Here is a 27,679-nt window from a genome sequence, read left to right as displayed (position 1 = left end):
AAACCTTTTGTGTCAGGGGTTTCGAGCTCTAACCAAACCTTTTGTGTCAGGGGTTTGCCTCCTCCTCCTTGGGATGCAGCACTCATCCCTGAGAGGATTTGCCTGCCCCTGTTACAGAGGGGCAGAGAGTCATGACATGTTAGAGAGTGACGACACCACACAGCCAGGGCTCAGAACGCTGATGAGCGCCCCAATCCCTCCTCCTCTTCCTCCTCCTCCAGCACAGCCCACTGGGTGTGGGGGCACAGAGAGCTTGATGGGAATTGGTGCTGACACTGCTCTGCTCTGCAATGGGGATGTTGCAGTGGGAACTGCACATTCCCAGGTGGATTCAGCTGTGCCCCAGACAGGATGAGCCCTCACCAGCCTCCTGCTGGGTGGTGGGCACAAGTTTGCCCCTTGCTGTGGTCCATAGTAGCAAAGCCCAGCCTCACCTGAACTCCTCTGTACCTGAGAGACTTCACCCAATGCTCCAGGACTTTGGTCCAAGCACTTGAGGGATGTGGTGACCAAGGCTGTGACGACACCAGCCTGTCCAGGAACCTTCTTGTGCCCCAACACAGACCTGGTACCCCGCAAGGGTTAAAAGCCGTGGAGGCGGAGAGGAGAAAATGTTCTTCTGATTTGCTTAATGAACGTTAATTAAGAAGACAGAAGATAGCAGATTCCTTCAGGGTAGAGATGAAAGGCCCGTTAATTAAATCTGGAGAGCGAGGAACAGGGCCAACCGATCCTCCTCCTGATCAGACCTGACAAGGCAGGCGCGGGGCAGGAGCGAGGTGTGCCACATCCCACAGCCCCTCGTGTCCCCCAGCCCAGCTCCAGGCTGCCAGCACGGCCAGGTCCTACAGGCTGTGTGGGACTGGGTGCCTCTTACCTGCCCCCAGCGCCCCTGAGGCTGAGGGTGGCCCCATCCACGCCCTGCAGCTGGGGTGAGAGCTGGGTCACTGCTCCAGGGTCCACTGCGCTCCTGGAGTGGTTCTGTTCTCAGTTTCCAGCAGGAAGTTCTCCCAAAGGATGAGCTGACCTCGCTGGAGGAAGGGGAGCACAGGATGGACAGCTCCATCCTGAGGAAGAGGAGAGGAAGGTTTGGTCACCCAGCTTGGTGGTTTGCCCCAGGTCCCACCTCCCACAGGTTAAATGGGAGAGGGTCAGGAAGGCACTGACCACCACCATGTGCCGTGGAGGGACAAGCCTCTGGGATGGACACCTACCTGTGCTTCACACACACACTGCCTCACCTTCCTGGAACAGGCAGCTCCTACCACCAGGGATTTCCCAGAAATGGTTTTTGTGCCTGTAGCCGAGACCTGGGGCACAGTAACAGGATTCTGCTGGCAGCCTGCTGCCTCCATGCTACCTTCCTGCTTTCAGCACAGCCTTGTTTTCAAAAGCAGAGCACTTGAGCATCCCAAATCACAGCCCAAAATCCACAGCAGCCTTACCTGGCCCTCCCTGACACTGTGTCCAGTTCCCTCTCCCCCTGCATGCCCTGCCCTGGGACTGGAGCAGGGTTGGAGGCAGGCTGAGCTGCAGGATGCCACCAGCATTCCAATGAGCACAGACATGGCTCTGCTGCTCTCCCAGCCCTGCAAGGGGGCACAGCTGGGGTGACGGGGTGCTCTTTGTCACAAGCAGCAGCTCCTTGGGCAGAAAGGAGGAAAGGGCAGCTGCCAGCTCACCCCCCAGCTCTGCTGACCACAGAGTGAAGGTCCCATCTTCAGCGTGGTGGGAAAACGAACCTGCAGTGTAAATAACGGCTGGAGCATCTCTCATGCACGCTGGCTTATTTTGTAAACCTGAACTTTGCAAAATGTCACAAAACGGAGAAACGAGAGGCCTGGGATGAGTAAATCTCTATTAGAAATTCCCCGGGATGGCAGCAGTGATGTTCTCGCTCGATGATGGCACATTCCAGCCCAGCCCGGCTCGGGGAGCGGGGTCATGCGTGGCGCTGATTGCAGAAAGTATTTAATTAACACTGCTGTAAATGCAGTGCTGGAGATGCCAGCCAGACCACGGAGGGGCCACCACGCTGCTGAGCTGCAGCAAGTTCTGCCAAGGCTGACAGGAGATGAGGGAGGGCAGAGAAAATCTGGCAGATTTTGCTCCCTGCTTTGCCACAGCCCCTAAGGGGCAAGGGGAGGATGGGACAGTGACACTGTCAGGATGTCCCCTGAGCAAGAAGGCTTCACCAGTGTCCAGACAAGTGGGGATACCCCACAACGGGTAAAGGAGCTCTCTCCCAAAGCAATTGTCAGGACACACATCACCATCCTCTTCCCCGATGCACAAATGGTCTAAAGTCACCTTTTCAGAGGTAATCATCCCCAAATTCTCTCAATACCTGGCAGACAGTGAAAATAGGAACATCTCAGCTTCACTCGTGCATGACCACAAGCTCATCATGTCACTGATGAGCTGAGCTGCTCCAGATCTGACCCAGCTCAAGGACACATGGTGACAGCCAAGCCATCCCTGTCCCCAGGACACACATTTCACCCATTGCCTTGGGCTCAGGAGGTCGGGGAGCACAGCAGGAGGAAGCACCAGGTCAGAGCAGGACCAGCAGGTTTCAGGCACAGCCAAAAAGGACCTTTTCCCTCCTGAGCTCATCAGCAGCCTAATGACACTGCCTAAAAAGCTCCACAGCCCCTAATCGCTCATCACATTACTGCTGCTCACAAGTGAGGCCAACCAGCACAAACCTCCTCAAAGCCTTTCTAATTAATGAGCAGAGGCTTAGGCTCTCCCAGCCCAAAAGCAGCATCTCAGTTAAAACCAACAGCCTCCTGCCAGCCCCAGCCCCTTTGATAAACCCCTTTAATGGGCTTGTCAGCACCACCTGAGGCCACTCCATTGGCTAACAAGGCACATCTGTCTGTCTGTCCCAGCCTCCATGCTGTGGGTGGGGAAATGTCCATCCATCCATCCATCCATCCATCCATCCATCCATCCATCCATCCATCCATCCATCCATCCATCCATCCATCCATCCATCCATCCCTCATCCATCCATCCATCCATCCATCCATCCATCCATCCATCCATGCATCCACCCACCCACCCATCCATCCATCCATCATCCATCCATCCATCCATCCATCCATCCATCCATCCATCCATCCATCCATCCATCCATCCATCCATCCATCCATCCATCCATCCATCCATCCATCCATCCATCCATCCATCCCCATGGCAGCAGGAGCCATGGGATGTTCCTGCCATGGCTGCCCCTAATCCCCTGCTGGATCCCTGGACATTTCCCCTGGTGCCCGGATTTCCCCTTCACCAGCAGGGTGGGTGACAGCTGAGCAGCAGCAGATGCCACCAGATGGTCACCAGAATGACACACTCAGCTAAGCTGGTAACTGGGAGGACACTGGAGCCCCTCATTTGCTAAGTGGCTCCCTGTACTGGTCCCAAGGGGAGCAAGCTCGGGATGGGGGCACTGAGCTGCTGCCCACAAGACCTTTGCAGCACTGGAACACCTGCACTGGCTCTGTCACAAAGGTTTGTGGCCACAGCCACAGCTTGAGCTGTCCTCTGAGAGAGGCTGAGCACTCGCACCTCATCACAGAGATGGTTTCTCAGGGGGCTTTGGAAAATCAGGCTTGGGAATCACTTAAGAACTATTTAAGCCTGCTGTAAGCCTGGTGGCCTTCCCACAGCCCCCAGAGCCCATTGCTGTGATGAGTGGTGAGCGCTCAGCCCCTCTGCCAGGGGCTCCCCCCTCCCTCGCTCCCTCCCTCTCCCATCAATCAGAGGTGCCCCAATACTCCCTGTGACAAATAAAAGTTGTTGCAATACCTTTGACTTTAAAGCAGGAGAAATAACTCCTCTGTAACGTGATCTACCGTGTCTCTCTATCCCCAGGCGTGTCGCCCTGCATCGGGGCTGGGGCTCTGATTTAATATTCTCACGGAAAGCAGTGCCCTCACCCAATTACCGCGGGGATTTCAGCTGAGCCACCGGGCACTGAAGGAGCCCCACGGGGGACAGAGCCCCACTGGGGTCACCCCAAAAGTGCCGCAGGGGGCCCTGAGTTAATCTGGCACTCCCAGATGTGTCTGTGCCGAGCACCGGGTTGGACTGGGAGGCACTGGTGGGAACTGGGAGAGCGAAGGGAAAGCAAAGCCTCGCTCCAGGCGGTGGCAGAGAGCTCTGTGGGAAACGTCCCCGGAGATTTCCACCTTCCACGGGAATAAAATCCTTCTGTTTCCAACTGGAATGCCTGCTGCTCGGCATCCCCCTCCAGCCACGGAGGCTGGATGCTCCCTGGTAATCCTGCATCGTTTATTTTCATTGGCTGACAGAAAAAAAGCGCCGTCAGAAAAGCGATGTTAGCTGTGCTGGCTGGCATAGAAAATGTTGCTTTAATTGTATTTTATTTGGCAGTAAGAAAAGAGAAGCAAGAACAAACCCTCGAGATATCCCCTCTCTCCCCCCCGTTTAAAATTTCAATTCGGTAATTTTATGACAATGTTTCTGATAAAACCCAACAAAGCACATTAAAGTGAGAGAAGTGATTTATCCTTTTCAGTGGCACGTGATCTTTGGATACATTTCCCAGTCTATATATATTAAGACAGTTAAAAAAACCAAAAACCCAAACAAACTTGTTTTGTTTTGTTTTGTTTTTTTTTTTTTATGTCAGCTGTTATTTTTCAACCACAAACCCCAGTATTTTTTCCAACTCTGGTTTCCTCCTTTCTGATCTCTAAAGGGCAAAACCAAGCAAGTATTGGACATCCCATCTGAAAAAACCATCACAGAGCAGCCCCACTTCCTTCATCCCAGGCCTGGCCATCACACCGTGTCCTGCTGTGATTTTACGCTTTCAAGGCCATTTTCCTTGAAAATTTCCCTTCCATCCTGTCCTCAAAGAAACTGTGTCATTGATTTGCTGTTGAAATGTGGAGGAAGTGGCTGGCTCATGCTCAGCCTCCCCTGATGCTGATGCCAGCTGGGAGCCGCACGGGCTGGCCATGATTTGGGGGTTCCCTGACCTTTCCCCATCATCTCCACAAGCCAGGAGGATAAAACCTTCCAAACTAACCCGACACCTAGAAACCAAACCGCCAACACGTAAACCCGAGGGGTTTCTCTGCGCCACCCAGAATCAAACACTGAGTTTTGGCTAACCAGCCTGGTTCTCCCACCCAGCCGAGCATCCTGAGCTTCCCTCCAGCCTCCTGCAGATTTATTTGCTGCACAAATCCCCTGCTCCCACCCAGCGTGGCAGCGACGCCTTCGGAGCGCCGGGTGTTCCACACAGCGTGGGGACGGCTTGGGAAGGGGTTAATGGGTGGGCACAGGCAGAGCTGGGGAGTTGCTAGGAGACTTGGGGCTTTGGGATGCTGGATGTGATGCTCAGCCAATGGAGAAGTCCTCTGAGGAGTAAACCTGCTAATTTGGGCGTCGTTGCTTGCAGGGGCTCGGGGTGGATGTGGGTGCTGAGCAGAGCTGACCCTGACCCCCTCCTCCCAGCCCCACACTGGTGCTTTCCCATCCTGCTCCTGTGGTTTCAATTAAACCACTGAATTAATCTCCAGCAATAAACTCAGCTGCTATTGTAGTTTGCTTTGGGATTCATCATCACTTTTGCAGCAAATACAGCAATTAAACAGAAAGGTCTTGGTAGCTCAGGGGGGGAAAGCTGGGCTCCCCCAGGCTGGTGTTTGGGACTGGGGTACCCAGGTCCCCCCCAGGTTAGTTTTCACCAGCCCAAAGCCCTTTGTGGAGAATGCTGAGAGCAAGGGGAGCTGGAGGAGGCACCACTGCCCCCCCCTCACCTGCATATGCTCCTCCAGATGGCCCAGGCTGCTGCTCTCCATGTGGGAAAAGGTTTTAAATTAAAATCTTCCCAGTGTTTTTTGGTGATTTTTGGCTGGGTTTCTTTCCCCTGACTTTCCAGCTCTCCAGCCCATTTGCCATCATTAAGTGCAGATGGATTGGCAGCACGGCGGAGCTGGGTGGGCACAGGGGGGTCTCCAGCCAGGGCCCAGGGCCACAGAGACATCCTTGCACCCCACAGTGAGCCCCTCTCAGCCTGGGGTCAGCCCTATCTGCCCACAGCCCTCCTTGGCTGTCAGGAAAATGAATTGTTCCTTTCTGGAGATCCCTGTGGACTCCCCAGCCAGCCCCTCTCTCTCATCAGCACCAATGTCCCCCCTGTCACCATGGGCAGGGGAGCACTCTGGATATCCATCCCAGTGGGGTCTGACCTGGATCTGCTCCAAACCAGAGCCTTTTCCCACCCATCAGCTGCTCAGTGTAGAGATGGGATGGGATGGGATGGGATGGGATGGGATGGGATGGGATGGGATGGGATGGGATGGGATGGGATGGGATGGGATGGGATGGGATGGGATGGGATGGGATGGGATGGGATGGGATGGGATGGGATGGGATGGGATGGATGCAGCTTCCCTGCTATCCACAAGCCTGGCAGAGGAGCAATGCCCACGCCAGGGCAGGATCTGGCCCCTCCAGGGACTCTGGGATGCCAACTTTTCAGAGAAGCAGCAGATTACAGCACATCAGCTCCAATCAATACTCTGCCGTAGCAGAGAGCAAAGGGAAAAGAGGAACAAAAAGAGGTTTCTCATTTGCGGGGGATTTGGGGCTTTTGCTGTGTTTGGAGGGAGGAGTGGGGAAAAAAAGCTTGAGAAAGGGCTGGGAAGGAAGAGCTGGGGGGGACAGAGCAGCTCCCCCCCGTCTGGGACACTGGGTGGGACCCTCTGAAACACTCGGGGTGCCAGGGAGAGCACAAGGGCATGGGGTGGGATTGGGATGGGAATGGGGTGAGCACAGGGTGCTCCATCTCCTCCTGGCACAGAGGGTTCCAGTCTTTCCTCCCCAGACCGTGGCATCTGCAGCAAAGAGGGGCAAAAGTGCATGACCGGGTTTGGCAGAGGGGAGAGAGGAGAAAAGACGCTCAGCCCTGGTCTGGTCCTGCTGAGACCCTCACAAAGTACAGCCAGGCTGGGGGATGCTCTAGACAAAATGGGGCTGTTAAAGGAGGGGTTTTGGAAACCCAAATATCTTGCAGGGACAAGAACAGAAGTGATGCTACTGACCCCATGTGGGCTGCAGCCCGAGAGCTCTTTGTGGGTGGTTTGTCTCTTGTCTGAGCCATCGATTCCCCCTGTGGAAGAAAAAGGCCCTGACACAGCCAGCGGTGTCCTGCCGTGTCACCCAGGGATGGACGGGGCACCCTGGGGGAGAGGCTCCTTCCCTGGCAGCCAAAACGGGCTGAAAAGGGGGGGACAGGGGAGCCTGAACAGCCTCAGCACAGAGCAGGGCTGGAACAGGAGCTGGGGACACACAGGGGAGCCTGCACAGCCTCAGCACAGGGCACTGCTGTGCCCAGCTCACCCTGGGCTGCCCCGCTCCTGTGCAGGGACCCCCGCAGCAGCCACACTGCCAGCAGAGAGAGCCCCCAGCGGGGACCAGGGAGGGTTTTTGTCACTCCGGGTCGGTGGCCCGGTGAAGGACCAGCGAAGGACCATCCGGGCACCGCAGCGCTCTCCCTCGGCTGCTTGGGATGAGGCTCACGCAGCTCCTCTGCATTCCGCGCTCTCGCCGGCGCGGGGACGGAGAGCTTTGAAGGAGCTGCCCTTTCATTATTAATATGATGATGATGTCTGACGCCGTGCGTGTGCAGCGACGGCTCTGCCTCCCCCGGCTCCCTGCCAAGGAAAGCACACGCTGTTCCTGGGGAGGGCTCGGTGTCCCCCAGCCCAGCCCTGGCACCGTGTCTGGGACAGTCCTGATGCCCCTCTCTGGGCTGGACCCACGGGTCATCGCTGCTCTCACCAGCTCTAGCACCGAGTGTGGCTGAGCACAAGGAGGGTGAAGTGCCACCTCTGTCGTGTCCTGTCCCCACGGGGACACAGCGCTGACCGCAGCCCAGCCTCTGCCCGACATCCCCACTGCAACTCCGCTCGCTGTCTTGGACCACAGCATAGGAGAGAGTGTCTGAAATGTTTCAAAGGGCTCTGTTTAGAGCTTGGGTCTGATCCAGTGTTGCTTCAGCTGTTTTCTTCCCCTAGGCCAAGCCGGGACCCCGGAGCAGAGCGGGCAGAGCAGCTCCGGGAGGGCTCCCGCAGGAGCCGCAGCCTCCCGGCATCCTCACATCAAACCTCTCCTGCTTTTGCCCTCGGGCCACTGCCTGAGACATGAATCATCCTCTCCGATGCCGATCGATCCGGGCTGGGCTGCTGGCAGAGCCCCCTCCTCAGCCCCGGGGGAGGGTCTGTGCCCATCGGTGCTCAGCCACCGCCGTGTGCCCAAAACACGGCTCACCCTGAGCGCCCAATCCCTCCCGACACAGCCTGTGGAGCCGGGTCCAGGCCTGTGGGGCCGTGGGTCTCAGCTGGCATGGATGCCCCTTCCCATGTCCCCAGTTCCACACCTACAGCCGGACCCTGTGACAGGTAACAGGAGGTGGCACGGCTCAGTGTAAGGCGGTGATGAGCCAGGCCACTGTCCCTGCTGGCCCCTGGTCCGGGCAGGGCTCATCCTGAGCATCACTCAAGCTCCCAAAACCCTTTGCCAGGGTGGCAATCTCCTTCCCACTCACCGCATGGCTTGGAGACCGGCAATTGGAGACAGCAGTGGGACCGAGCCGGACCCTGCATCCTCCCAGGGGACAGCGGGGACACCCCGCACATGACAGGGCTGCGAGGGGCCAGCCCTGCCCGCACAGCCCGGCCAGCAGGATCCCAGATCCCACCCTGCACCGCCTCCGCAGTCCGGCTGTGGGCTATGTCAAGGTATGTTGGATTGCAAATTAAGCGTCAGCCCCGCTGCACGGTCCCGGCTCCATCTGCAGAAAATGAGTTGCTGGACTTGGAGAGTGTCCAGTTGTGCAGCTCGGCGTGCCTAACGCCCAGGGCTGACAAGCCACTGAATCACTCCTCCCCGCGCTGCCAGGCCACATGAAGCCAAGATGCATTTCTTTTTAATGATAAGTTTTTATTGTTTGGAGTTCTGCTTAAACAGCTTCCCGGGGGCAGCGCCTCCTGCCTCCAGGAGCCGAGCCCGGCTGGTGCGGGCGCACCGAGCGCCAGGGGCACGGGCTGGCCGGGCTCAGCTGCACAGGGAAGTCCTTGAAAATCATCCATGGGGAAGGAGCTGGGCTGGCAGCCACGAGTGAGCATCGCCCGGTAAATCCACACAAAACACCTCTGCAGCCAAAGGCAGGATTTGCACCTGGCTGGGACGCAGTGCACACACCCCACACACACACAGAGAGAGCCGAAGGATTGAGGCAAAGCCTGCGCTCCCCTCCCTGCCCCACAGAGCTCTTTGGGAATATTCGCCAGCCCAGCACGCATCCAGCTCTTCCCAAAATAGGGTGTGTGCCCTGGAGACAAACTGCTTGAACCCCTTGTTCCCCATATATGCAAACTGCCACCCCTGCGCCACCCCTGCCCCACAGACAGGCAGCCCCCACCCCAGTGGAGCCACATTGGAGCTGCTGCAGGTCCCGACTGGGGCTGAGCTCCAGGACAGACCCAGGGGGGTTCGGGGGTGCCCAGGGGACCGCCCCATGCTGCAGGACAAGGGGCTGCAGGGCTGCCCAGGAGGTTTCCCAGGGGATTCTCAGCCTGGAGAGAGAGCTCAGCCTCCCCCCAGCCGGATTGAAGCAGCTCTGAGCCATCGCTGCTCTCACGCTGCTCCTCTGAACCTCTCAGCAACGCTCCTGCCCGCAGGTCAGACAAGTGGCAAATAAAAGATTTACGGGAGGTGCGGCAAAGCCCTGGGAAGGGAAAACCACATCCACACGGGAGTGGCGGCACACGGGGCCGGGAGGGAGCCCTGGCACGCAGGGCTCGGGGCTGGCAGCGCTGGGCTTCGGGCACCGCTGCGACCCTGCAGGGGCTGGGGGCGGCTGTGCCTCGCCCCGCCGGCCCCGGCTCCGCAGAGTGCGCTGGGATTTGCTCCGAGAGCCCCCCGGCACTTCGGCCACCCTCGGGCACAAAGGTTTGGGGGGTGGCGATGCCAATGCCGCCCTCTCCGCCCCCCCGCCCGGCACCCTGCCCATCCCTGCCCACCCATGGGACTGAGCCCCACCAGCTCGGGGCGTTCCGCCGGAGGATGTGGGGGCGTTTCTCCGGCAAGGGGTGAGCGGGTTCCGGGGGCACCCCCCGCTCTCCCCCCGGGCCCCTGCAGCACCCCCGATCCCGCTGACACCCCGCCTTACCTGCTGCCGCTGCTCCAGCTGCGCTGCCACATCTGGGCAGCCGCGGAGCCCGGGGCTGGAGGGGGGGTTCAGGTCCGGGTCCGGAATGATCGGGGGGCGGCAGGCGGTGCTGGGGGGGGCGGGGAGATCCCCCGGGGCATCACCGGGCGGGGTGCCCGGAGCGGGGCCGGGGGAGCCCCGGGGAGGGTCGGGGCGGGCGGGGAGGGAAGATCCACCCCCGTGTCCGTGCCCGTGTCCTCCCTCCCTCCTCTTCCTCCCTCCCTCCTCCTCCTCCTCCTCCTCCGCCGCCGCCGCCGCCGCCGCCCGTCCTCCGCCGCGGCCAGCCGGGCAGCGCGGGCGGGCTGGGGGCTGCGCCGCCGGAGAGGAGGTTTGGGGGGGCTTGTGGGGGTCCGGGCACTTACTTGGGCTGGAAGTTGGCGGCGCGATGGGGAACGAGCGTTGGAAAACCGTGGGAGGAGCCTCGCAACTTGAGGATGGGCAGCAGGAGAAATCACAGGTACGGGGCGGGGGGCAAGGGGGGCAGGGGGTGGGGGTCACCCAGCCCGGGGGTCCCAGCCGCCCCCCAGTGTCCCCAGCGAGCTTTTCTCCCGGCGCACCCCAGCGTGGCGAGCTGTCCCCTGTCCCCACCGCGCGGAGCCCTCCGGGCTGCACCTCCTCACCCCCCTCCCAATTAATGCGTTCATTAACCTGCGGGTTAATTAACCCGGGGCTGCCCCGGGTTGGGGCAGCGTGCGATGCTCGGGGGCTACCACACTGCCGAACCGCTCTAAACTGCTGAAATAAAACCCTTTAAAGGGGATTTGGCATCTCAGCTCCGCGCTGCAGCCGGGCTCACCCCTCCCGGTTCGGGGGCTCCCGGCCCCCGCTGGGTTTGGGGGGGCCGGCGCTGCGGCGGCAGAGCCCGCGGTGACACGCGGGGATCCGGCACGTGCCGAGCCCGTTTGCACACCCCGCTGCACGTGTGGCAGCTCCACAGCCCGGCCGAGCGGGCTGCGAGCCCGGCAGGCGCGGGGTGGCTCGGCTCGGAAGGGATGTTAAAGATTACCCAGTTCCGACCCCCGTGGCACGGGCAGGGACACCTTGCAGGCTGCTCGACCCCCCATCCAGCCCGGCCCTGGACAGTTCCAGGATAGGCACAGGGATGGGCACGGGCACGGATGCGCGCTGAGCGCGGGCAGGGTGGGAGGAAGGAGTGCGGAGTGTGGGCAAAAGCGTCTGCGAGGAGCTGCAGGACAGCAAATCTCCAGCGAGCCTGTGAGTGAAGGGAAAGGACCCAGAGCTGGCAGCGCTGCCCTTCCTCGGCACCCAGGAGCTGGGCAAGCATGGGGGGCGACACGCTCGACCCCAGCTCTGCCACTCTGACACCCGCAGCAAGGCAAGAGGGGCTTCTGCCCGAATTCTCCTTCTGCCAGCAGCTCAGTGGAGAGGGGCTGCGCGCCCCGGCAGAGCCCTGACCCCCGAGAGAGAAACCAGCCTGCCCTGCCCTCCCCTCCCTGGCAGAGCCCTGACCCCCGAGAGAGAAACCAGCCTGCCCTGCCCTCCCCTCCCTGGCAGAGCCCTGACCCCCGAGAGAGAAACCAGCCTGCCCTGCCCTCCCCTCCCTGGCAGAGCCCTCCCTGTGCACCGGGATTCGAGCCGTGCCACCCGTCTGGAGCTGCCACCCCCCGGTTTGTGCCCCCGAGGGCGAGCCGGGCAGGGTCAGGACGGATCCAGTCCCGCAAGGCAGCGGGGCCGGGTGGTTCGCGCTGGGTTTCAGGGATGTTCGGAGTTTGCCGTGCTCCGGTGGAACCCAGCCCAGCCCAGCGTGCTCACCCACAGAGCGGCTCGGTGCTCGCCATCCTGCCCGTGCTCTCTCCTCTCCCCATCCGCAGAGAGCGGCGTGCCGAGGCAGCGGTGGCAGGCGGGCTCTGGGTGACGGAGCAGAGCAGGAAAACAGGAGCGGGGTTCGGTTCAGCCGCTCCGTGCCCGCGGGGGTGACACAGCCCCGGCCAGGGCGAGGGGAGGCGGCTGCAGCCCCGAGCCGGGCAGGGCGGGATGGGCAGCGAGGGAGGACAGCGACGGAGAGGGGGAGCAGAGCGAGGATGCAAACTGAGCTCTGAATAAATGATGGGTGCGTGCTGGGGAACCCTGCAGCGCTGGGTGGACCCCGGCAGGGAGGTGCGGGTACCTGGACTAAAGTTACACCAGCAGCTGAGCCTGGGCGATGCAAACCTCGGTGTTCACTTACCTGAGAAGCAGAACAGAGGCTCTGGTTCGTCCCTGGCTCGGGGCACAGCCTGGGGGCAGAGCAGAGCAGCCAGGCTGCAGGAACGCTGCCTGCCATCCCTCCGTCTGCTGGGCTGGAGAGCAGCAGGGATTGTGGCAGGAGCAAAGGGGACTCCTCATCTTAGAGCATCTCCCAGGGCAGAGCTCAGCCTCTGCTGCCCCTGCTCTCCACCCATGCTCTCCAGGGACCAGCCACCGCTGCTCTGGGGACAAGCCAGCTCGTGTCCTTCCCTTCCCACAGGTGTGGAGTGCTGGTGCTGCTTGTCTCCATCCCAGAACGGCCAGTCTGGCTGGCTGAGTGGGCTGGGGGCTGATTTGAGGCTCCTGATGGGGTCCAGAGCTGCTCAGGAAGTGTGGCTGGGTCACCAAGGACCCATGGGTGACCAAGTGTAGATCCTGTGCCAGGGCAGGGCATGGAGAGCCCAACTCACCAGGGACACAACCATCCCTTGGATCCTGCCTGGGGCTCCCTCCAGGCTCCAGAGCAGGTTAGCAAGTGAAGATCTGCTCATCCCAGGCACCACTCAGTCACACAGATTCTGCTCTCCTTAGGAAAGATGATTTCAAGACACTGGGACATCCAGCCCAGTGGATATCCCCAGGGGAACATAACCAGGGCACGGGGGTGTCTTACAGCTGTCCAAAAGTCTTGGCAAGAACTCCAGGAGCTTGAGGCCGTGGAACAGACAGCAGGAACCCTATGGATGATGAGAGCTGGCTCATGGTGAGGCAGGAGTGAGTGGCAGGGGGTGTCTGCAGGGTCCCTTGCCCAGCTGGGCATGCTGCTGCAGTGCTGCTGTGCTGGAGGGGCTTGGGGGGCCCCCCAGCCCAGTTTGGAGTGCTGCTGGTGCCACTGGCTGGGTTTGCCTCCTCTCCCCACTGCAGGTTGCCAGGTAACACAACCTGCCAGCAAAACGCCGTGGGACTCCTGAGGCTGCTGCCACTCAGGATCCTGCAGCCACAAGCAGGGGGGATCCCTTTGGAAGGGGATTGGCCTCAGTTCCTGCTGCTGGCGGGAGGACAGTGACTGTGGGCCTTGAGGGCTGGAAAACAGCTGGATACAGGTCCTGGTGTGGTGCACAGCCAGGCAGAGCTGTGAGGTTTTGGTGGCTGGGATTTGTGTGGCTGTGGGAAGAGGAGCCTCATCCACTCATGGCTCTGTTTTGGGAGCTCTCACTGCTCAGAGGGGACGTTGTGCCCTGCAGCTCCTCCATGTGCCCCTCGAGCTGGGCATGGCTCATTGTGGGGAGCAGCATGGGAGGGCACAAAGCCCTGGAGATGAGAGTGCTGTGACAGCCAGGACAAGCACAGGGACAGGGTCCCTGCTCACCCCGTAGATCCCACTGACACTGGCCTTTGGTCAGCAGCCACCCCTCCTGTCGCTTCAGGGTGCTGAGGGGCCCAGCTGAGCCCAGGTCCTGGGTGCCCATTTAAGGATGTGAGCAATGGGCATCTGCCACCTCTGTCTGCCACCATCCTGCTGCTCCTGGGTGTCCCCTGTGCCCCCAAGCAGGGGTCTGTGTCTACACACACACCAAGCAAACTCCTCAAGACCCTGCTTGCCCAGAGTTTCCCTTATTGCCTTTGACATCTCCTTTTAACCTGCGCCGAGGGGCTGAGCCTGGGGCTGTGTCCTCCCTGCAGGTGGCTTCCAGTCAGCCCAGTGCTGTTTGATCTCCCTCCATGGAGAGGGGCAGAAACCCAGAGCCCACCCTGTGGCTGGTAGGGGACCCTCAGCCCCCCAGCCAACCCTGCTGCTGCTGTGGGGTCACCTTAATGCAAATGGTTGCGTGAGAGGGAATGAAATGAAGGGTGCTTGAAGGAAGGTGTCACTCCAGATAGATGTGCACGGGAGGGGACAGGGCCTGGGAAATCTTTGCAGATGCAGCAATTTTCCCCTCGTTTCTGGGCAAAGTAGTCTTTGTCTCTCTGAATCTGCAGTTTGCTGCCAGCCCTGCAATTCCTTGTGACAGCCGTGGCCAGGGTCAGGGGGAAATCACAGCCTCTGTCCTGCAGGTGTAATGAGCAGGGGAGGGGACAGGGAGCCGATGGGATCGGGTGGCAGCTCACCTGCTCTGCTCCGACTGTGCTGGCACTCGAGGCTCTGCAGGGAGAAAAGGCTCCTGGTGGGCATGGAGCAGGTGCCAGGGGCTGAGCCCGTGGCTCTGAGCAGCAGCAGAGCTGCCAGAGGGGCTGGGGGGGTCAGAGACCTTTCCCACAGCGACTCTCCCTTGCCAGGAGGCTCTGGGACTGATCCAAGGGCTTTGGGAGCAGCTCTGCCCCCTCCAGCAGGAAATGATGAAGGATGAAGGGGATGAAGATAAGTTGCCTGCCACAGATGGGAGCTGCCCTGTGCAGAGCAGGTCCCCACATTACTCAGTGACCCCAGCACAGCCCCACAGCCACCAGTACTGCTCTCCCCGTGATCCCACTGTGAGGGACACGAGGTGTTTTCCCATTTCCCCCCCACATTTGTGCCCAGGGCAGCAGGGAGCCCCCCCCACATCTCCGGGGGAGCCAGGGCTGCTCCAGCCGAGGATCAGGGCTGTAAATAAAACATGCCACGGGAGCGGGCGGTGCCGTGCCTTGCTCTCGTTATTATTTCATGCCCGCTCCCCAGCGGGCTCGGCAGCTCTGCTCACTCACGGCTCACCCGTGTCCCTGAAGGGCTCCCTGGGTCTCCACCCTCCCTCACAGCCATTGCCAGACCCCAAATCCCGTGCAGAGCCTGCCTGTGAAGGGATAGAGCAGTGCTGATGGCCTCCATGTCCCTGCAGGGCTCCTGGGGTCCCCACCCTCAGAGCCATTGCCAGACCCCAAATCCCATGCAGAGCCTGCCTGTGAAGGGATAGAGCAGTGCTGATGGCCTCCATGTCCCTGCAGGGCTCCTGGGGTCCCCATCCTCCCTCAGAGCCATTGCCAGACCCCAAACCCCATTCAGAGCCCACCTGTGGGGTGAGGGGATGGGGCTGATGGCGTGTCCGTGTCTGCCCACAGAGGATGAGCTGTGGCTACATCCTGTGCACTGTGCTGCTCTCGGTGGCCGTGCTCCTGGCCGTGACGGTCACCGGCGCCATCCTCTTCATGAACCACTACCACACGCCCGTCACCGAGCCGCCCCCCGTCATCAGCACCAACCCCGAGGAGGCCAACGCGCTGGTGACCATCGAGAAGGCCGACAGCTCCCGCATCAACATCTTCATCGACCCCAACTGCCCCAGCGCCGCCGGCGCCCTGGGCCGCGTGGAGGGCCTGCAGAGCTCCCTGCTGCACGCCCTCACCGAGCACGACGCCGAGGCCAAGGCCACCAAGAGCCAGCAGAAGGCCCTGCTGGTGACGGTGGCGGACGAGGTGGCCAAGCTGCTGAGCCACGCCGCGCAGCTGCGCGCCGACTGCGACGGGCTCAAGAAGGGGCACAGCGCCATGGGGCAGGAGCTGAGCGCCCTGCAGGGAGAGCAGGGCAGGCTCATCCAGGTGAGCTGGGGCTGGCAGTGCCAGGCAGGGCAGGCCCCACTCCTCCTGCCACCGTGAGCCACCCAGCTGCAATCCCCTACCACCACCCCAACCTGAACCTCCTCACTTCTCCTCCTCCTTACCCTAGGACTAGCGTACGAATGAATTCAAGGTGCATTAGAATGAGCAGAATAACAGAAACTACCACCCTACAATTTTCTTTATATCCTACCTCCACCTAAGCCTCTACTCAGCCTTCACTCTAAGCAGCCTAGGCCCAGCCTTCCACCAAACACACCTATCCTAACCCACTGAACCCCGCAACATCCCTGGGGGTGGAATTCCCTGTGCCAATATCCCTGTGGCATGGCTGCTCCTGCCCTCAACATCCAGGGGAGAGCTCCAGGTGAAGGAGCTGAGGTTGACGGTAAGGGCTTGGGAATTGGAAGGTGGAAGTGTCTCCCTGCCAAACCACCCCAGTGCCAGTGAGCCTGGTGTGCAGCCTCCCACCTTGTGGGTGTCCCAGCTCCAGGTTCAGTTTGGGAGCTCCAGACAGAGCAAAGCACACCACAGAATCTTCCCAAGGGCAGTTCATGCAGCAATCAGCTCCCCCTCTTTACAGTCCCCAAAATTTCCCAGCCAATGAGCTGTGTTGAAATGCTTACCTGAGTATGCCAGGGCTCTGCCAGGTGTCACAGCAAGATCCAGGGCATGGCTCCATGCCTGACCCTCCTGGTACTCAGCTCCCTCTGCCCAGAGCTGCTTGTTTCTCGCTGCTTCCCATCCTGGTGCTCTGCCACAGCCACCCCGTGTCCCTGTCCCAGCCTGGGTCACCACAGGGGATGACAGGAGCTGGGGGCTGCCTCAGGACACGGCTATTCCTGCCGCCTCCGTCATCCTGCCCTTGCCCAGAGATGCCCCTTATCCCACGGGATTGCAGCACCACTGCACCCAGGTTTGGGGAGCTCTCCTTCCTGGGGGCAGTAGGTGCTTATCTGGACCTTGACCCCTCCCAAAAATCAAGAGATAAAGAGATAAAGCAACAGAGATATTTTATGGGATTTACACCCTGGCATTGCTGAGCACAGCAGTCAGGGGGCAGGGAGGGATGTGGAAGGGGTTTAACCATTTCACCCCCATTTCTGTGTCCCCCCCCCGTGTCCCTGCCTGCAGCTGCTGTCGGAGAGCCAGAGCAGCATGGCCCGGCTGGTGAGCTCCGTCAGCGATGCGCTGGACTCGCTGCAGAGGGAGCGCGGCGGGGCCCGGCCCCGGCTCAAGGCTGACCTGCAGCGAGCCCCGGCCAGGGGAGCCCGGCCCCGGGGCTGCTCCAACGGTGAGAGGCACCCCTGGGGACAGGGATGGGCCTGGGGAAGCTAGGGGCAGGGAGGAATCACCCTGCATGGGGCAGAGCACCCTGGAGAGGGGATTAATACAGTGCAGGAGGCGGGAGAGGGAAAGGGGTGTCCTGGGAGGGGGAGTTCTCAATCTGCAGCTCCCAGTCATCCATAAACCAGCCCAAAAGCCCTTTCACACCCCTGCAAAGCTCCTACAGAGGGTAGCAGGGACCAGGCAGAGCATTCACCTCCATCGGGTGTGGAAGGTGGCCGTGCACAGTCACGTCCCTCAGCCTTGGGTTGGGATGCAGCTGAGGAGCCTGTCCTGGAGCTGGGAGCATGTGCCCACAGCCTCCCTGGGCACTGGCTGTCCCTTGTCCCCATCTGGGTGCCAGCTTGCCCTTGCCATCCCACAGGGACACGAGGGCAGTCCCTGCCAGCTGCTGAGGAGCCCCATGGTGGTGGCATCCCCCTTGGCACTGCTCGCCCCGAGAGGAGAAGGGAGGAAGAGAGCAAAGCAGCGCCAAGCTGCAAGCAAGGTTGGGAGCCTGGAAGAAATGGCAAGGCATTAAATTAGCCCATTAATTAACCAGCTTTCCCCATCACCCCACCCCACCCCGATGGCGCCCTGCAGGCTCCCGGCCCCGAGACTGCTTTGACATCTACGTGAGTGGGCAGCAGGAGGACGGGATTTACTCCATCTTCCCCACCCACTACCCCGATGGCTTCCAGGTCTACTGTGACATGAGCACGGACGGGGGCGGCTGGACGGTGAGTGAGCTGCCAGCACCCCGCTGGGGACACGGGGACACAGGGACACAGGGACACGGGGACATGGGGACACGGCGCTGCTGGCCCTGCTGGGCGGGGGAGATGGCACTGGGACACTTGGGGGTGTCACCAGGAAGGACAGGTGATGCCAGGGGGGCTGGCTGTGCAGCCAGTGGTGAGCCCTGAGCTGGAGCCTGTGCCTGCCTGCCCTGGGGAGCTGGGCTGGGGCTGGAGGGGTTCAGGAGGGAGTTGGTGCCACCTCTGGGATTTGTCCCTCTCAGCAGGGCTGGGCTGTGCCATGGGCCATGTGGCTGTGCATTGCCCCATCGGGGCAGTGCTGGGGCTCAGGCAGACCCCAAACCCGGACATTTGGCCTCATTTAAGGCCGGGCTGCCTGGGGCACCTCTGCTGATTCACTCCCTGTCCGATTCACTCTGCCACAGCGGCTGCGACGGGCTGTGATCACAGCAATGGGGGGGACAGGGCTCTGCCACTGCCCCAGGGAGCAGCTGGGGGTCAGCAGCAGCACCCCCTGCCCTGGAGGGCATCACTTGGGGTGCCAGCAGGTGTTGGGGGTCTCGCCAGGCAGCCTCTGCCCTGGGGACATGCTGGGCCAGGACCCCTCCAGCTGGGCGCTCTAGGAAACAAATCCCCACCCTCTGATCCCCCTAAGCAGCTTGGAGCAGGGCCAGCAGGGAGCTTAGCCCCCCTGCCCTCAGGGGCTGCTGAGAGCCCACCCAGGGCAGGAGGGACCTGTGGTGGGTACCAGGGTGGTACCACAGCTCCGGTGGGGAAACTGAGGCACAGCACAGCCAGGACCTCAGCTCTGGGGGGATTACAGAGGGGAGAGGGGACCCTTCGGGCTCCCCAAGGTGCAGAGGGTCCTTGCAAACCCCGTGCACAGCCTGCACAGCCTCTGCCAGCCCCAGCCAAGCCTGAAGAGCAGCCCAAGGTGATTAGTGAGACACTCAGAGGCTTATTTAAAGCTGCTGCAGGCGGGAGGGCTTGGCTGGGCTGGGGAGGGGGCTCAGCAAGGGTTTCTGAGCCTGGGAGTGCAGTGGCACAGACACCACAGAGCTCTGCCCTGCCCTGGTGGGACCAGGAGCCAAAGCAGGACCCCAGAGACAGCCAGGGCTGGGCTGAGGGTGCCCACCCCAGGCTCCTGTTCTGGGGGTGCTCTGCAGCAGAGGGTCCCAAATGTGCCCCCAGTGCCGTGGGTGCAGGGATGGTCTCAGCCAGCTCTGGGGGGCTGGGGGGCACTGCCTGATCCAGGCTCCAGGTGAGCCATGGCATGGATGGGTGCTGTGGGGCAGAGCCTGGGAAATTCCCTTCCCTTCCCTTCCCTTCCCTTCCCTTCCCTTCCCTTCCCTTCCCTTCCCTTCCCTTCCCTTCCCTTCCCTTCCCTTCCCTTCCCTTCCCTTCCCTTCCCTTCACCTCTGGAATGATTTCTCCTGACATTTGGGCTCATTTGCATGTCGGTGGGTGGGTGGAAGCGATGGCAGCAGCTGAATCAATTTTGACTCGGGAGCCTGGGAGCTGCTGAGCTCAGCTTTAGGCTGCCTGGGCAGCTCAGAGGCCAGGGCCAGAGCTCAGGACCTCCCTGTCCCCAGAGCCTGCTCTGCAGGGTCTTGCTGGCTCCTTGTCCCCATCCTGGGGGTTTTGTCCCCCCTTGGTCCTGCCCAGCAGCAGCAGGGCCACGTTTGTGCTGCTGGGGACGTGGCTCTGGGTCAGTGCCACCCATGCCCTGTGCCCAGCACTGCCTGGGGCTGCAGTGGCTGCCCTGGGGCTGCCCAGCCCAGCTCTGCCCCTCACACTCATCTCTGGCTCTTTCTCGAAGTGATGATGGCACGGTGGAGGTCCAGGGAGCTCAGCAGGGCTCAAAAAGTGTCCTTTTCACATGATGTCTTCAGAGTGTCTTTGCTAATGTCCCACGCTCCTCCCAGTGCCCCTGAGTCTCCATTGCTCCTCATTTGGGGCAAAATCCCCTGGATCAGCACCTCAGCTCCTCAGCATCACCTCAGGTGCTGTGAGCGCTGGGAAACGTTGGAGAGCCAAAGAAAGCAGGAGAAAAGGCTGTGCCAGCAGCACAAGGGCTGTGGTGACATCAGGTGACAGCTTCCAGTTGCAGGGGTATCCTCTGTGCTGGGGACATCCTCAGCAGCCTGGAGAGGGGTCCTGGACAGGGATGGGGCTGGGCATTGCCACTGGGCTGGGGTAAAACACAGGCAGGGCTGAGAGGAGCCACAGAAACGCGTTCTGTTTCCAAGGATGTGGTTTATGTGCCACCACAAACGGGACAAGACAATTCTGCTGGCAGGGCCAGGCAGGAGCAGCTCCTGGGAGGGCAGAGCCGCCAGCTCTGGTGTTCACAGCTGTCCCAAGGCACTGGCACATCCTGGGGCCTGGCTCTGCACTGCCCAGAGCTTCTCCCTGGCTTTCTTTGGGTCTCCCTGCTATGACAGGGCTCAGAGAACACCCCGGGCTCTGTGCCATGGCTGCCAAAACTGGACCAGGAGCCTGAGCTCTGTGCTGGTGATGTCCCCACACTGGGAGCTTCAAGCCCAGCAGGAGTTTGGTGGAGCTGAGGGAGAGGAAGCTGCCAGTGGCAGGCACAGGCTGGTGCTCCCACTTTTCACTGCTTTCAACCCATTTTTCTGGGTTTGTGTCTTTGCAGGAGCCTGTCCCTGCCCCACAGGGGCAACTGGGGGAGGCAGAGAACGAGGGAGATAAATATTTCAGCCTTGCCTTTAAAGAAGGGAGGGAAATCCTTTTTGCTTAAGAGGGGGGTGATGCATATTTGATGAGGAGGGAAAGAGCAGCGAGGCAGGGCTGGAACACGATGAGCCTGCAGGTCACTGGTGCACCCAACATCCCCAGCACCCACAGAGGGTGATCAGGAGGTTCCCACAGCCCTGCCTGCACCTGGAGGGTGCAAAAAGAGGCACAGAAGGGATTGTGCATGAGAGATGGTGAGGATGGAGCAGGACACAGGGACTGCAGCACTCACCAGCAACAAACCTGGTTTCAAACCCCTTTGGGGCTGAGTCTGGTGGGCTGAGAGGCACTGAGGCCTCTCCTGGGATGATTCCTGAGCTGTGCCAAGGCTCAGGCAGCAGAGCCCTGTCCCACACGCTTCCCTGGGCACCACTCAGGCAATTGGCCTATTTAGAGCCGTGGCTCAAAGCCGATTAGGAGGGAGCACTGGTGCTGCAGCCACTGCCTTCCCCACGCCAGCCACGGAGCTGGTGGTGGCTGGGGAAAAGCAGCTTCAGGCCCCTGTCCAGCCACGCTGTCCCCCTTTCCCAGCAAGGCTGAAGAAAGCCCCTTTAAATGGGCTTAACCACAGCTTCTCAAGTGCTCAACGCGGGGATAAAAATTAAGGCTCTAATTCTAGAAGGTAAGTACAGCAGGATCAGAGCTGTGCCAGAGCCTCAGCCAGCCCCAAAAACGCCCATCTGGGGAAGGGGAAACACTGAGAGCTTCACAAGGGGGTTCTGCTTTGTGTGCCAGGGTGAAAAACCTGTATGGGAGGGCAGGAGCAGCAAGGGGAAGCAAAGGAGAGTGGCTTCCCCCAACTCCAGGGCTCATCCACATTCCCCAGTCCTGGAAGCTCAGCTGGGCAGCTCTGAAGATGGGGTGCTCTGGCCCCTGGCAGGGCTCTGCCCAAGCCACCAAGTGTCCCAGCTGTCCCCAGCACGGCCTCGGGAGCACAGAGCTCGGTGGCAATGGGGCAGGCTTGCTCAGCCAACTTTAATGCAATTAATCCAGGGCTGGAGGCTTAATTAAGTTCAAATGGTCGGGCATGAAGCAGCATTTTCTGGATCGCTGTCAATAAATCAAACCCAAAAGTATGGATAAAAGGGGATGGAACACACAGGGCACACGGGCTGGTGAGCAGATGGGAGAGGGAAAGGGAAAGGCTCTGAGCAAAGCTGCATTGAGCCCTGGATCTGCCTGGGATCTGGGGGCTCTGCAGGGCTCAGGGCAGGCAGTGCTTCACAGCTAATTTCTCTGGGAGATTAATGAGGCTGTCAGAGAGATGATGTTTTATAATGGGGTGCCTGCCCAGGAGAGCAAGGAGATCCAGGAGGAGGAAATCAGCCCCGCTGGGTTTTTGCACAGTTCTGGGCACCCACTGTTGGCAGGAGGGCTCACAGCAACGTGGGCACCCTGTGCTGCAGGACAGAGCTTGGGTTGTGCCCTCTGTGTCCCTGCTCCCCTGGGCAGGGGCAGCCTGCAGGGTGTCCATCACCCCAGGGGCACCACAGACTTCCCAAGGAACTTCAGGTTCACCCACAGCTTCCCAAGGAACTTCAGGTTTCCAAAGAACTCAGGTTTCCCGAGCTCTGCTCACATTTCCAGACAGAGGATCGTGGGAAGGGTTTTGCCTGAACGGACTCACCCACCGCTGGGATGGAGCATTTCCCCGGGGAGCTCATCCCCGGTGCAATCACTGAGCCAACAGGGCTTAATTTGTGCCGCTAATTAAACAGGGGTGGGCAGCAGGGCGGGGAGCAGAGGGGTCCCACAGGCTGGGAGCAGCCCCACAGCTGATGCCCTTTGTGTGTCCCCAGGTGTTCCAGCGGCGGGAGGACGGCTCCGTGAACTTTTTCCGCGGCTGGGAAGCCTACCGGGACGGCTTTGGGAAGCTGACAGGGGAGCACTGGCTGGGTGCGTGGGGCTGGCACTGCTGGCTCCTGGCAGAGCCTGGGCAGCTCCGGGGTTCCTTTGTGATGGAGGGGACGCCGAGACCCCCACCCGTGGGCTGGGAGGGAGGGGGGGCTGCAGCCCTGGGCACGCCATCCCCACACTCACCCCTTTGCCTCTGCCAGGGCTCAAGAGGATCCACCTGCTGACGGTGCAGGGCAGCTACGAGCTCCGCATCGACCTGGAGGACTTCGACAACGGCACCGCCTTCGCCCACTACGGCAGCTTCGGGGTGGGGCTCTTCTCCGTGGACCCCGAGGAGGACGGGTACCCCATCAGCATCGCCGACTACTCAGGGACTGCAGGTGGGGCACATCTCCCATGGGTGGAGGGGGTCCACAGCTGTGGTGGTGTTCACAGGGGAATTAGGAAGAGGGAAGAGACAAGGATCTAACTCAATGTTTCATAAGGCTAATATATTGTTTTATTAAAATAAATATTATTTATATTTATATTAAAAATATATATTCTATTTTATATACAAATAGTATCTATATATAAATAATATTCATATATAAGGCTAATATATTGTTTTATTAAAATAAATATTATTTATATTTATATAAAAATATATTCTATTTTATATACAAATAGTATCTATATATAAATAATATTAATATATAAATAATATGTATTATTCATATATATTATTATATATAAATAATGTAGAAATAGATATTTTTATATAAATAAATTTATATAATATTTATACATAACTATATTTTAATATAAATATAATATTAAAATATAATATTATATTAAAAGCATATATATATTTATATAGTATATATAATTATATGTATTAAATCATATATATTATATATATCATATATATAATTATAATATATATAATATATCTATAACCATATATATTTTTATATATAATAATAATATATATAATATATATATTATATATAAAATATATATAATTATATATATAATTATATATATTAAAAATATAATATATTAAAATATTATATTATATTAAAATATTTATATAGAAATAGATATTTCTATATAAATAAACTTATATATTTGTACATAACTATATTTTAATATAAATATTATAAATTTATAAACATAAATACATAATTTAATATAAAATATAAATATATAAATATATAATGTAATGTAAAATTATATATTTTATATATAATTTATATTTATATAGTATAAATATATTTTTTATTATGCAAAATATAAATATTATATTATTTATAATATATAGTGATATATATTATATTAAAACTATACTAAAAGAATAGAAGAAAGGATTTCATCAGAAGGCTTGGACAGAACAGAAAAGGAATTAAAATGGAATGATAATAAAATCTTGTGACTGACCAGACAGTCCAATACAGCTGGACTGTGATTGGCCATTAATTAGAAACAACTACATGAGACTAATCAAATATCCACCTGTTGCATTGCACAGCAAGAGATAATTGTTGTTTATATTTTACTCCTGAGGCTTCTCAGGAGAAAAAAAAATTTCCATAAAACGTCTGTGACACACAGCCATCAAACCCCCTTGCTGGGGTGTTCCAGCGTCCCTTGGCAGCGGCACCGGCTGCATCCCTGTGGCTTTGGGGAGCTGGGGGTGGGTGAGGTCGGGGATCTGCTGGAGGAGCAGGAGGTGCCCATCAGGACTCCTTTCCCCCGGCACAGGTGACTCCTTCCTGAAGCACAACGGGATGAAGTTCACCACCAAGGACCTGGACAACGACCACTCGGAGAACAACTGCGCCTCCTTCTACCACGGCGCCTGGTGGTACCGCAACTGCCACACGTCCAACCTGAACGGGCAGTACCTGCGCGGCCACCACAGCTCCTACGCCGACGGCATCGAGTGGTCCTCCTGGACCGGCTGGCAGTACTCGCTCAAGTTCACCGAGATGAAGATCCGGCCCATCCGCGAGGAGAATTAGCTGATGGCATCTGCCCCCCACACCGTGCCCGCTCCCCTGCCCCTCCCCAGCTCCCTGCAGACCCACTCCCTCAGCTGCCACCCTCCTCATCCTCTCCGAGGGCTTGCCCACCTCTGAGGGGCTCCTGGGGAGCATCTGCTGCCACTGAGGGTGACTTTGGCTCCTGGGCACCCAGAGGTGTTGTCAGAGTTTAGCTTCCCACTGCCACGACCAGGTGTCCTGGCCAGAGTGTGACCCACGGCCTGTGCTCCTGGCTGGGGCACAGAGGATGCAGGTGTTTGGGCAGAGGTGCCCAGCAGGAAGGAAAGGATGGAGGAGGGAGGGATGCAGCAGCCCAGGCAGGCTGAGCACCTCTGGTCACCTCTGCCCTGGGCACTGACACCTGGCAGTGGGCTCACCAAGCTGGCAAAGGGCTGGGGGCATTGTCATGGGGAACCCCAGCCCCCCAAACCCACAGGACTGGGATGAGGCTGCTCCAGCTCCCCCATGGTGCTACTGGTGATGGGGAGGCTCAGCTGGGGAAGCCTGACGTGCCAGCAACTCCTCCTTGGGCTGCAGAACGCTCTCCCCTGCCCCTGCAGGAGCAGCGCGGCTGGGGAGGGACAACCACCAGCTCCTTACTCCCCACTGTCCCTGTCCTGGCTCCTGGAGCCCCCCAGCTGGCCAGGACACCCCAAAGAGAGCCAGAGCAGCGCTGCAAGGACGCACACCCAGAACCGAGCTCAGCACAGAGCTGCTTTGGCAGTGCTGGGCAAACAGGGAGCACAGCAAGGAAGAGGAGGAGGCGAGGAAGGCTCACTTCCCAACACAGCTCTGCCTGCAGTTCACAGCCCCTCCCTCCCAACCAGACCCACTGGATTCACATCAGACTTTCACCATGCAAAGGCTGTGACCTTTCCCCAGACCCTTGGGGCGGCTCAGCCCCATCTCCCAGTGAGCCCCCTCTGCTCACTGCTGGCCTGGACACTGCACTCTGAGCTGTGGCACTGGCTGGGCACCTGCAGATATCCAAAGCCTTTCATTTCCTCAAATCCTGTTAAGGTTTTGCAAAAGAGGAGCCCCGAGTGGGGCTTAGCATCTGCAGGGCCCTGATAACTGGGCAGCAGCACCAGCCAGCCCAGGCAGGAGCTGCCGTGGGACTGATGTCTCCTGCTGGCTCCCTGGAAGGACTCAAATGGGGGATTTTGTCCAAAAAAACTGAGAACCAAATGTGATCAGACTCTGGACCGAGAGGGGAGGGGACAGACAGAGCCCTGCCACCCTTTACAGCATTCTCTGCCTGTGCTACAGCAGAGCCCTGCCCCAAGAAACAGCATCAGACAGACAGATGGACTGAGGAGGGGAGGAAAACTCCCCCTGTCTCCATTTCCAGGGGAGCTTAAAGCACGGGGAGATCAAAGGCTCAGCTTCCCAACTGTGCCAGGTTTGTACTTCCCTCTGTGAATTTCCTTTTTTTTTAAGCCTTCCCCACCTCAGATCTTGTGCTGGACAAGATCTCTCACCCACTGGGTGAGTGTCTGTCTGTCTGCCCTGACAGAGAAACAGACAAACCATGCACTGGGATCACCACAGCTTTTACTCTGCCAGAGAGATCCTGCAGAGCCCTCAGGGCAGGGAGAGCTCTGAGCGAAGGGCACTCAGCTCTGAGCACTCCATCCATGCCCAGAACGATGGGCACTGGGGGAACCCAGCAGTGGCATTTCTCAGCACAACAGCAGGAGCCCTGACAGCTTCCAAGGAGCTTCCTGCATTCCACTGGACCTTTCTGGAAAAGTCCTGCCTGCACCCATCTTTACTTTTCGATCAGTTATTTCGGTGGGTTAGCTGTGGCTGGGTTTTCTGATGCTTTGGGCAGGAATGCACATGGAACCATGTGCTGGGTGGGAAGGCTCATCCCCCCCCAGACCCCTCCCCTGGTCATGCCAGGGAGGGAATGTTGTACGTTGGTTTGTTGGTAGCACATCCTTGTGTAACCGCCTGTGTCACCCAGGACCCCCCAGAGATTTGTTTTGACTTGCACGAGAGGTTTTTAATCCATGCCAAGACGCAGGATTTCCCAGGATTATTCCCAAGAGCTCAAGCATTGCTCCATGGCCCTGGATTAGGTTAAACCCATCTGTGGTGACACCTCCCTGGGAAGGGGTGGGCAGGGGTGACCGTGGGGCTGGGATGTGGCCGTGGACCTTCCAGAGCAGCCCTGGGCCAGGCCGTGGTGTGTAGCAGTGCTGTGAAGTCTAGGTCGTGTGTGAGTGTGTCCAAAGCTGTACATGTGGACTTTCTAAACTCCTTAATAAAAGGATCTCATCGTTACTCACCGTGTGACAGCTGTGACAGCGCGGGGACACGGCCAGAGGGACAGCAGAGGGAGTGGCACTGAATCCCTGCAGCTCCTCGCTGTGCCGGGGGATGGATCCTTCACCATGCCAGGCTCATGGCACAGCATCCCTGGGGACTTGGCCACCACACCAAAACCACCCTGAAAAACAAGAGCTGGGACACCCAGGGGCTCAGGAGGCTTCCAGGGCTCCAGCCCAAACCAAGGCCCTGCAGGACCTGGGGGTGGCAGTGTCTGTGCCACGGGGACATGTCTGTGCCACCACACCAAAACCACCCTGCAAAACAGGAGCTGGGACACCCAGGGGCTCAGGAGGCTCCCCAGAGCTCCAGCCCAAACCAAGGCCCTGCAGGACATTGGGGTGGCCCTGGGACAGGGGCTGGGAGGGTGGCAGTGTCTGTGCCACGGGGACATGTCTGTTCCACCACACCAAAACCAATCTGCACAACAAGAGCTGGGACACCCAGGGTCTGAGGAGGCTCCCCAGAGCTCCAGCCCAAACCAAGGCCCTGCAGGACATTGGGGTGGCCTTGGCACTGTCAGGGTGGCAGTGTCTGTGCCACGGGGACCTGCTCTGATGGACAGAGCACCGAGCAATGCCCCAGTCCCTCCCTGCTGCCCACTCCAGTTCCACTGCCACAGCCAGGACACACCTGGAGGGGACAGCAGG

The 27,679-nt window shown here is 58.7% G+C and overlaps 1 protein-coding gene across 1 annotated transcript; it reads left to right on the top strand.

The window, feature by feature from the left end:
* Window positions 1-10,592: 10,592 nt before the first annotated feature.
* FIBCD1 (fibrinogen C domain containing 1) lies at window positions 10,593-26,975 on the top strand. Its single transcript, XM_063174624.1, has 7 exons — window positions 10,593-10,712; window positions 15,479-15,955; window positions 17,108-17,267; window positions 17,903-18,039; window positions 22,614-22,710; window positions 22,872-23,051; window positions 24,415-26,975. The coding sequence occupies exons 1-7, from the start codon at window positions 10,641-10,643 to the stop codon at window positions 24,672-24,674; spliced, it is 1,383 nt and encodes a 460-aa protein (XP_063030694.1). The 5' UTR covers window positions 10,593-10,640; the 3' UTR covers window positions 24,675-26,975.
* The last annotated feature ends 704 nt before the right edge of the window (window positions 26,976-27,679 follow it).

The sequence above is a fragment of the Melospiza melodia genome, chromosome 22 (genome assembly GCF_035770615.1).
Source record: "Melospiza melodia melodia isolate bMelMel2 chromosome 22, bMelMel2.pri, whole genome shotgun sequence".
In the NCBI taxonomy this organism is placed as follows: Eukaryota; Metazoa; Chordata; class Aves; order Passeriformes; family Passerellidae; genus Melospiza; species Melospiza melodia.
This window is presented reverse-complemented; position numbering and strand designations above follow the sequence as displayed.

Coding starts and splice junctions, on each gene's coding strand:
- FIBCD1 (XM_063174624.1), top strand. CDS start 10,641: ATGGGGAACGAGCGTTGGAAAACCGTGGGAGGAGCCTCGCAACTTGAG. Junction 17,268..17,902: donor GCCCCGGGGCTGCTCCAACG/GTGAGAGGCACC, acceptor GGCGCCCTGCAG/GCTCCCGGCCCCGAGACTGC. Junction 23,052..24,414: donor CGACTACTCAGGGACTGCAG/GTGGGGCACATC, acceptor CCCCCGGCACAG/GTGACTCCTTCCTGAAGCAC.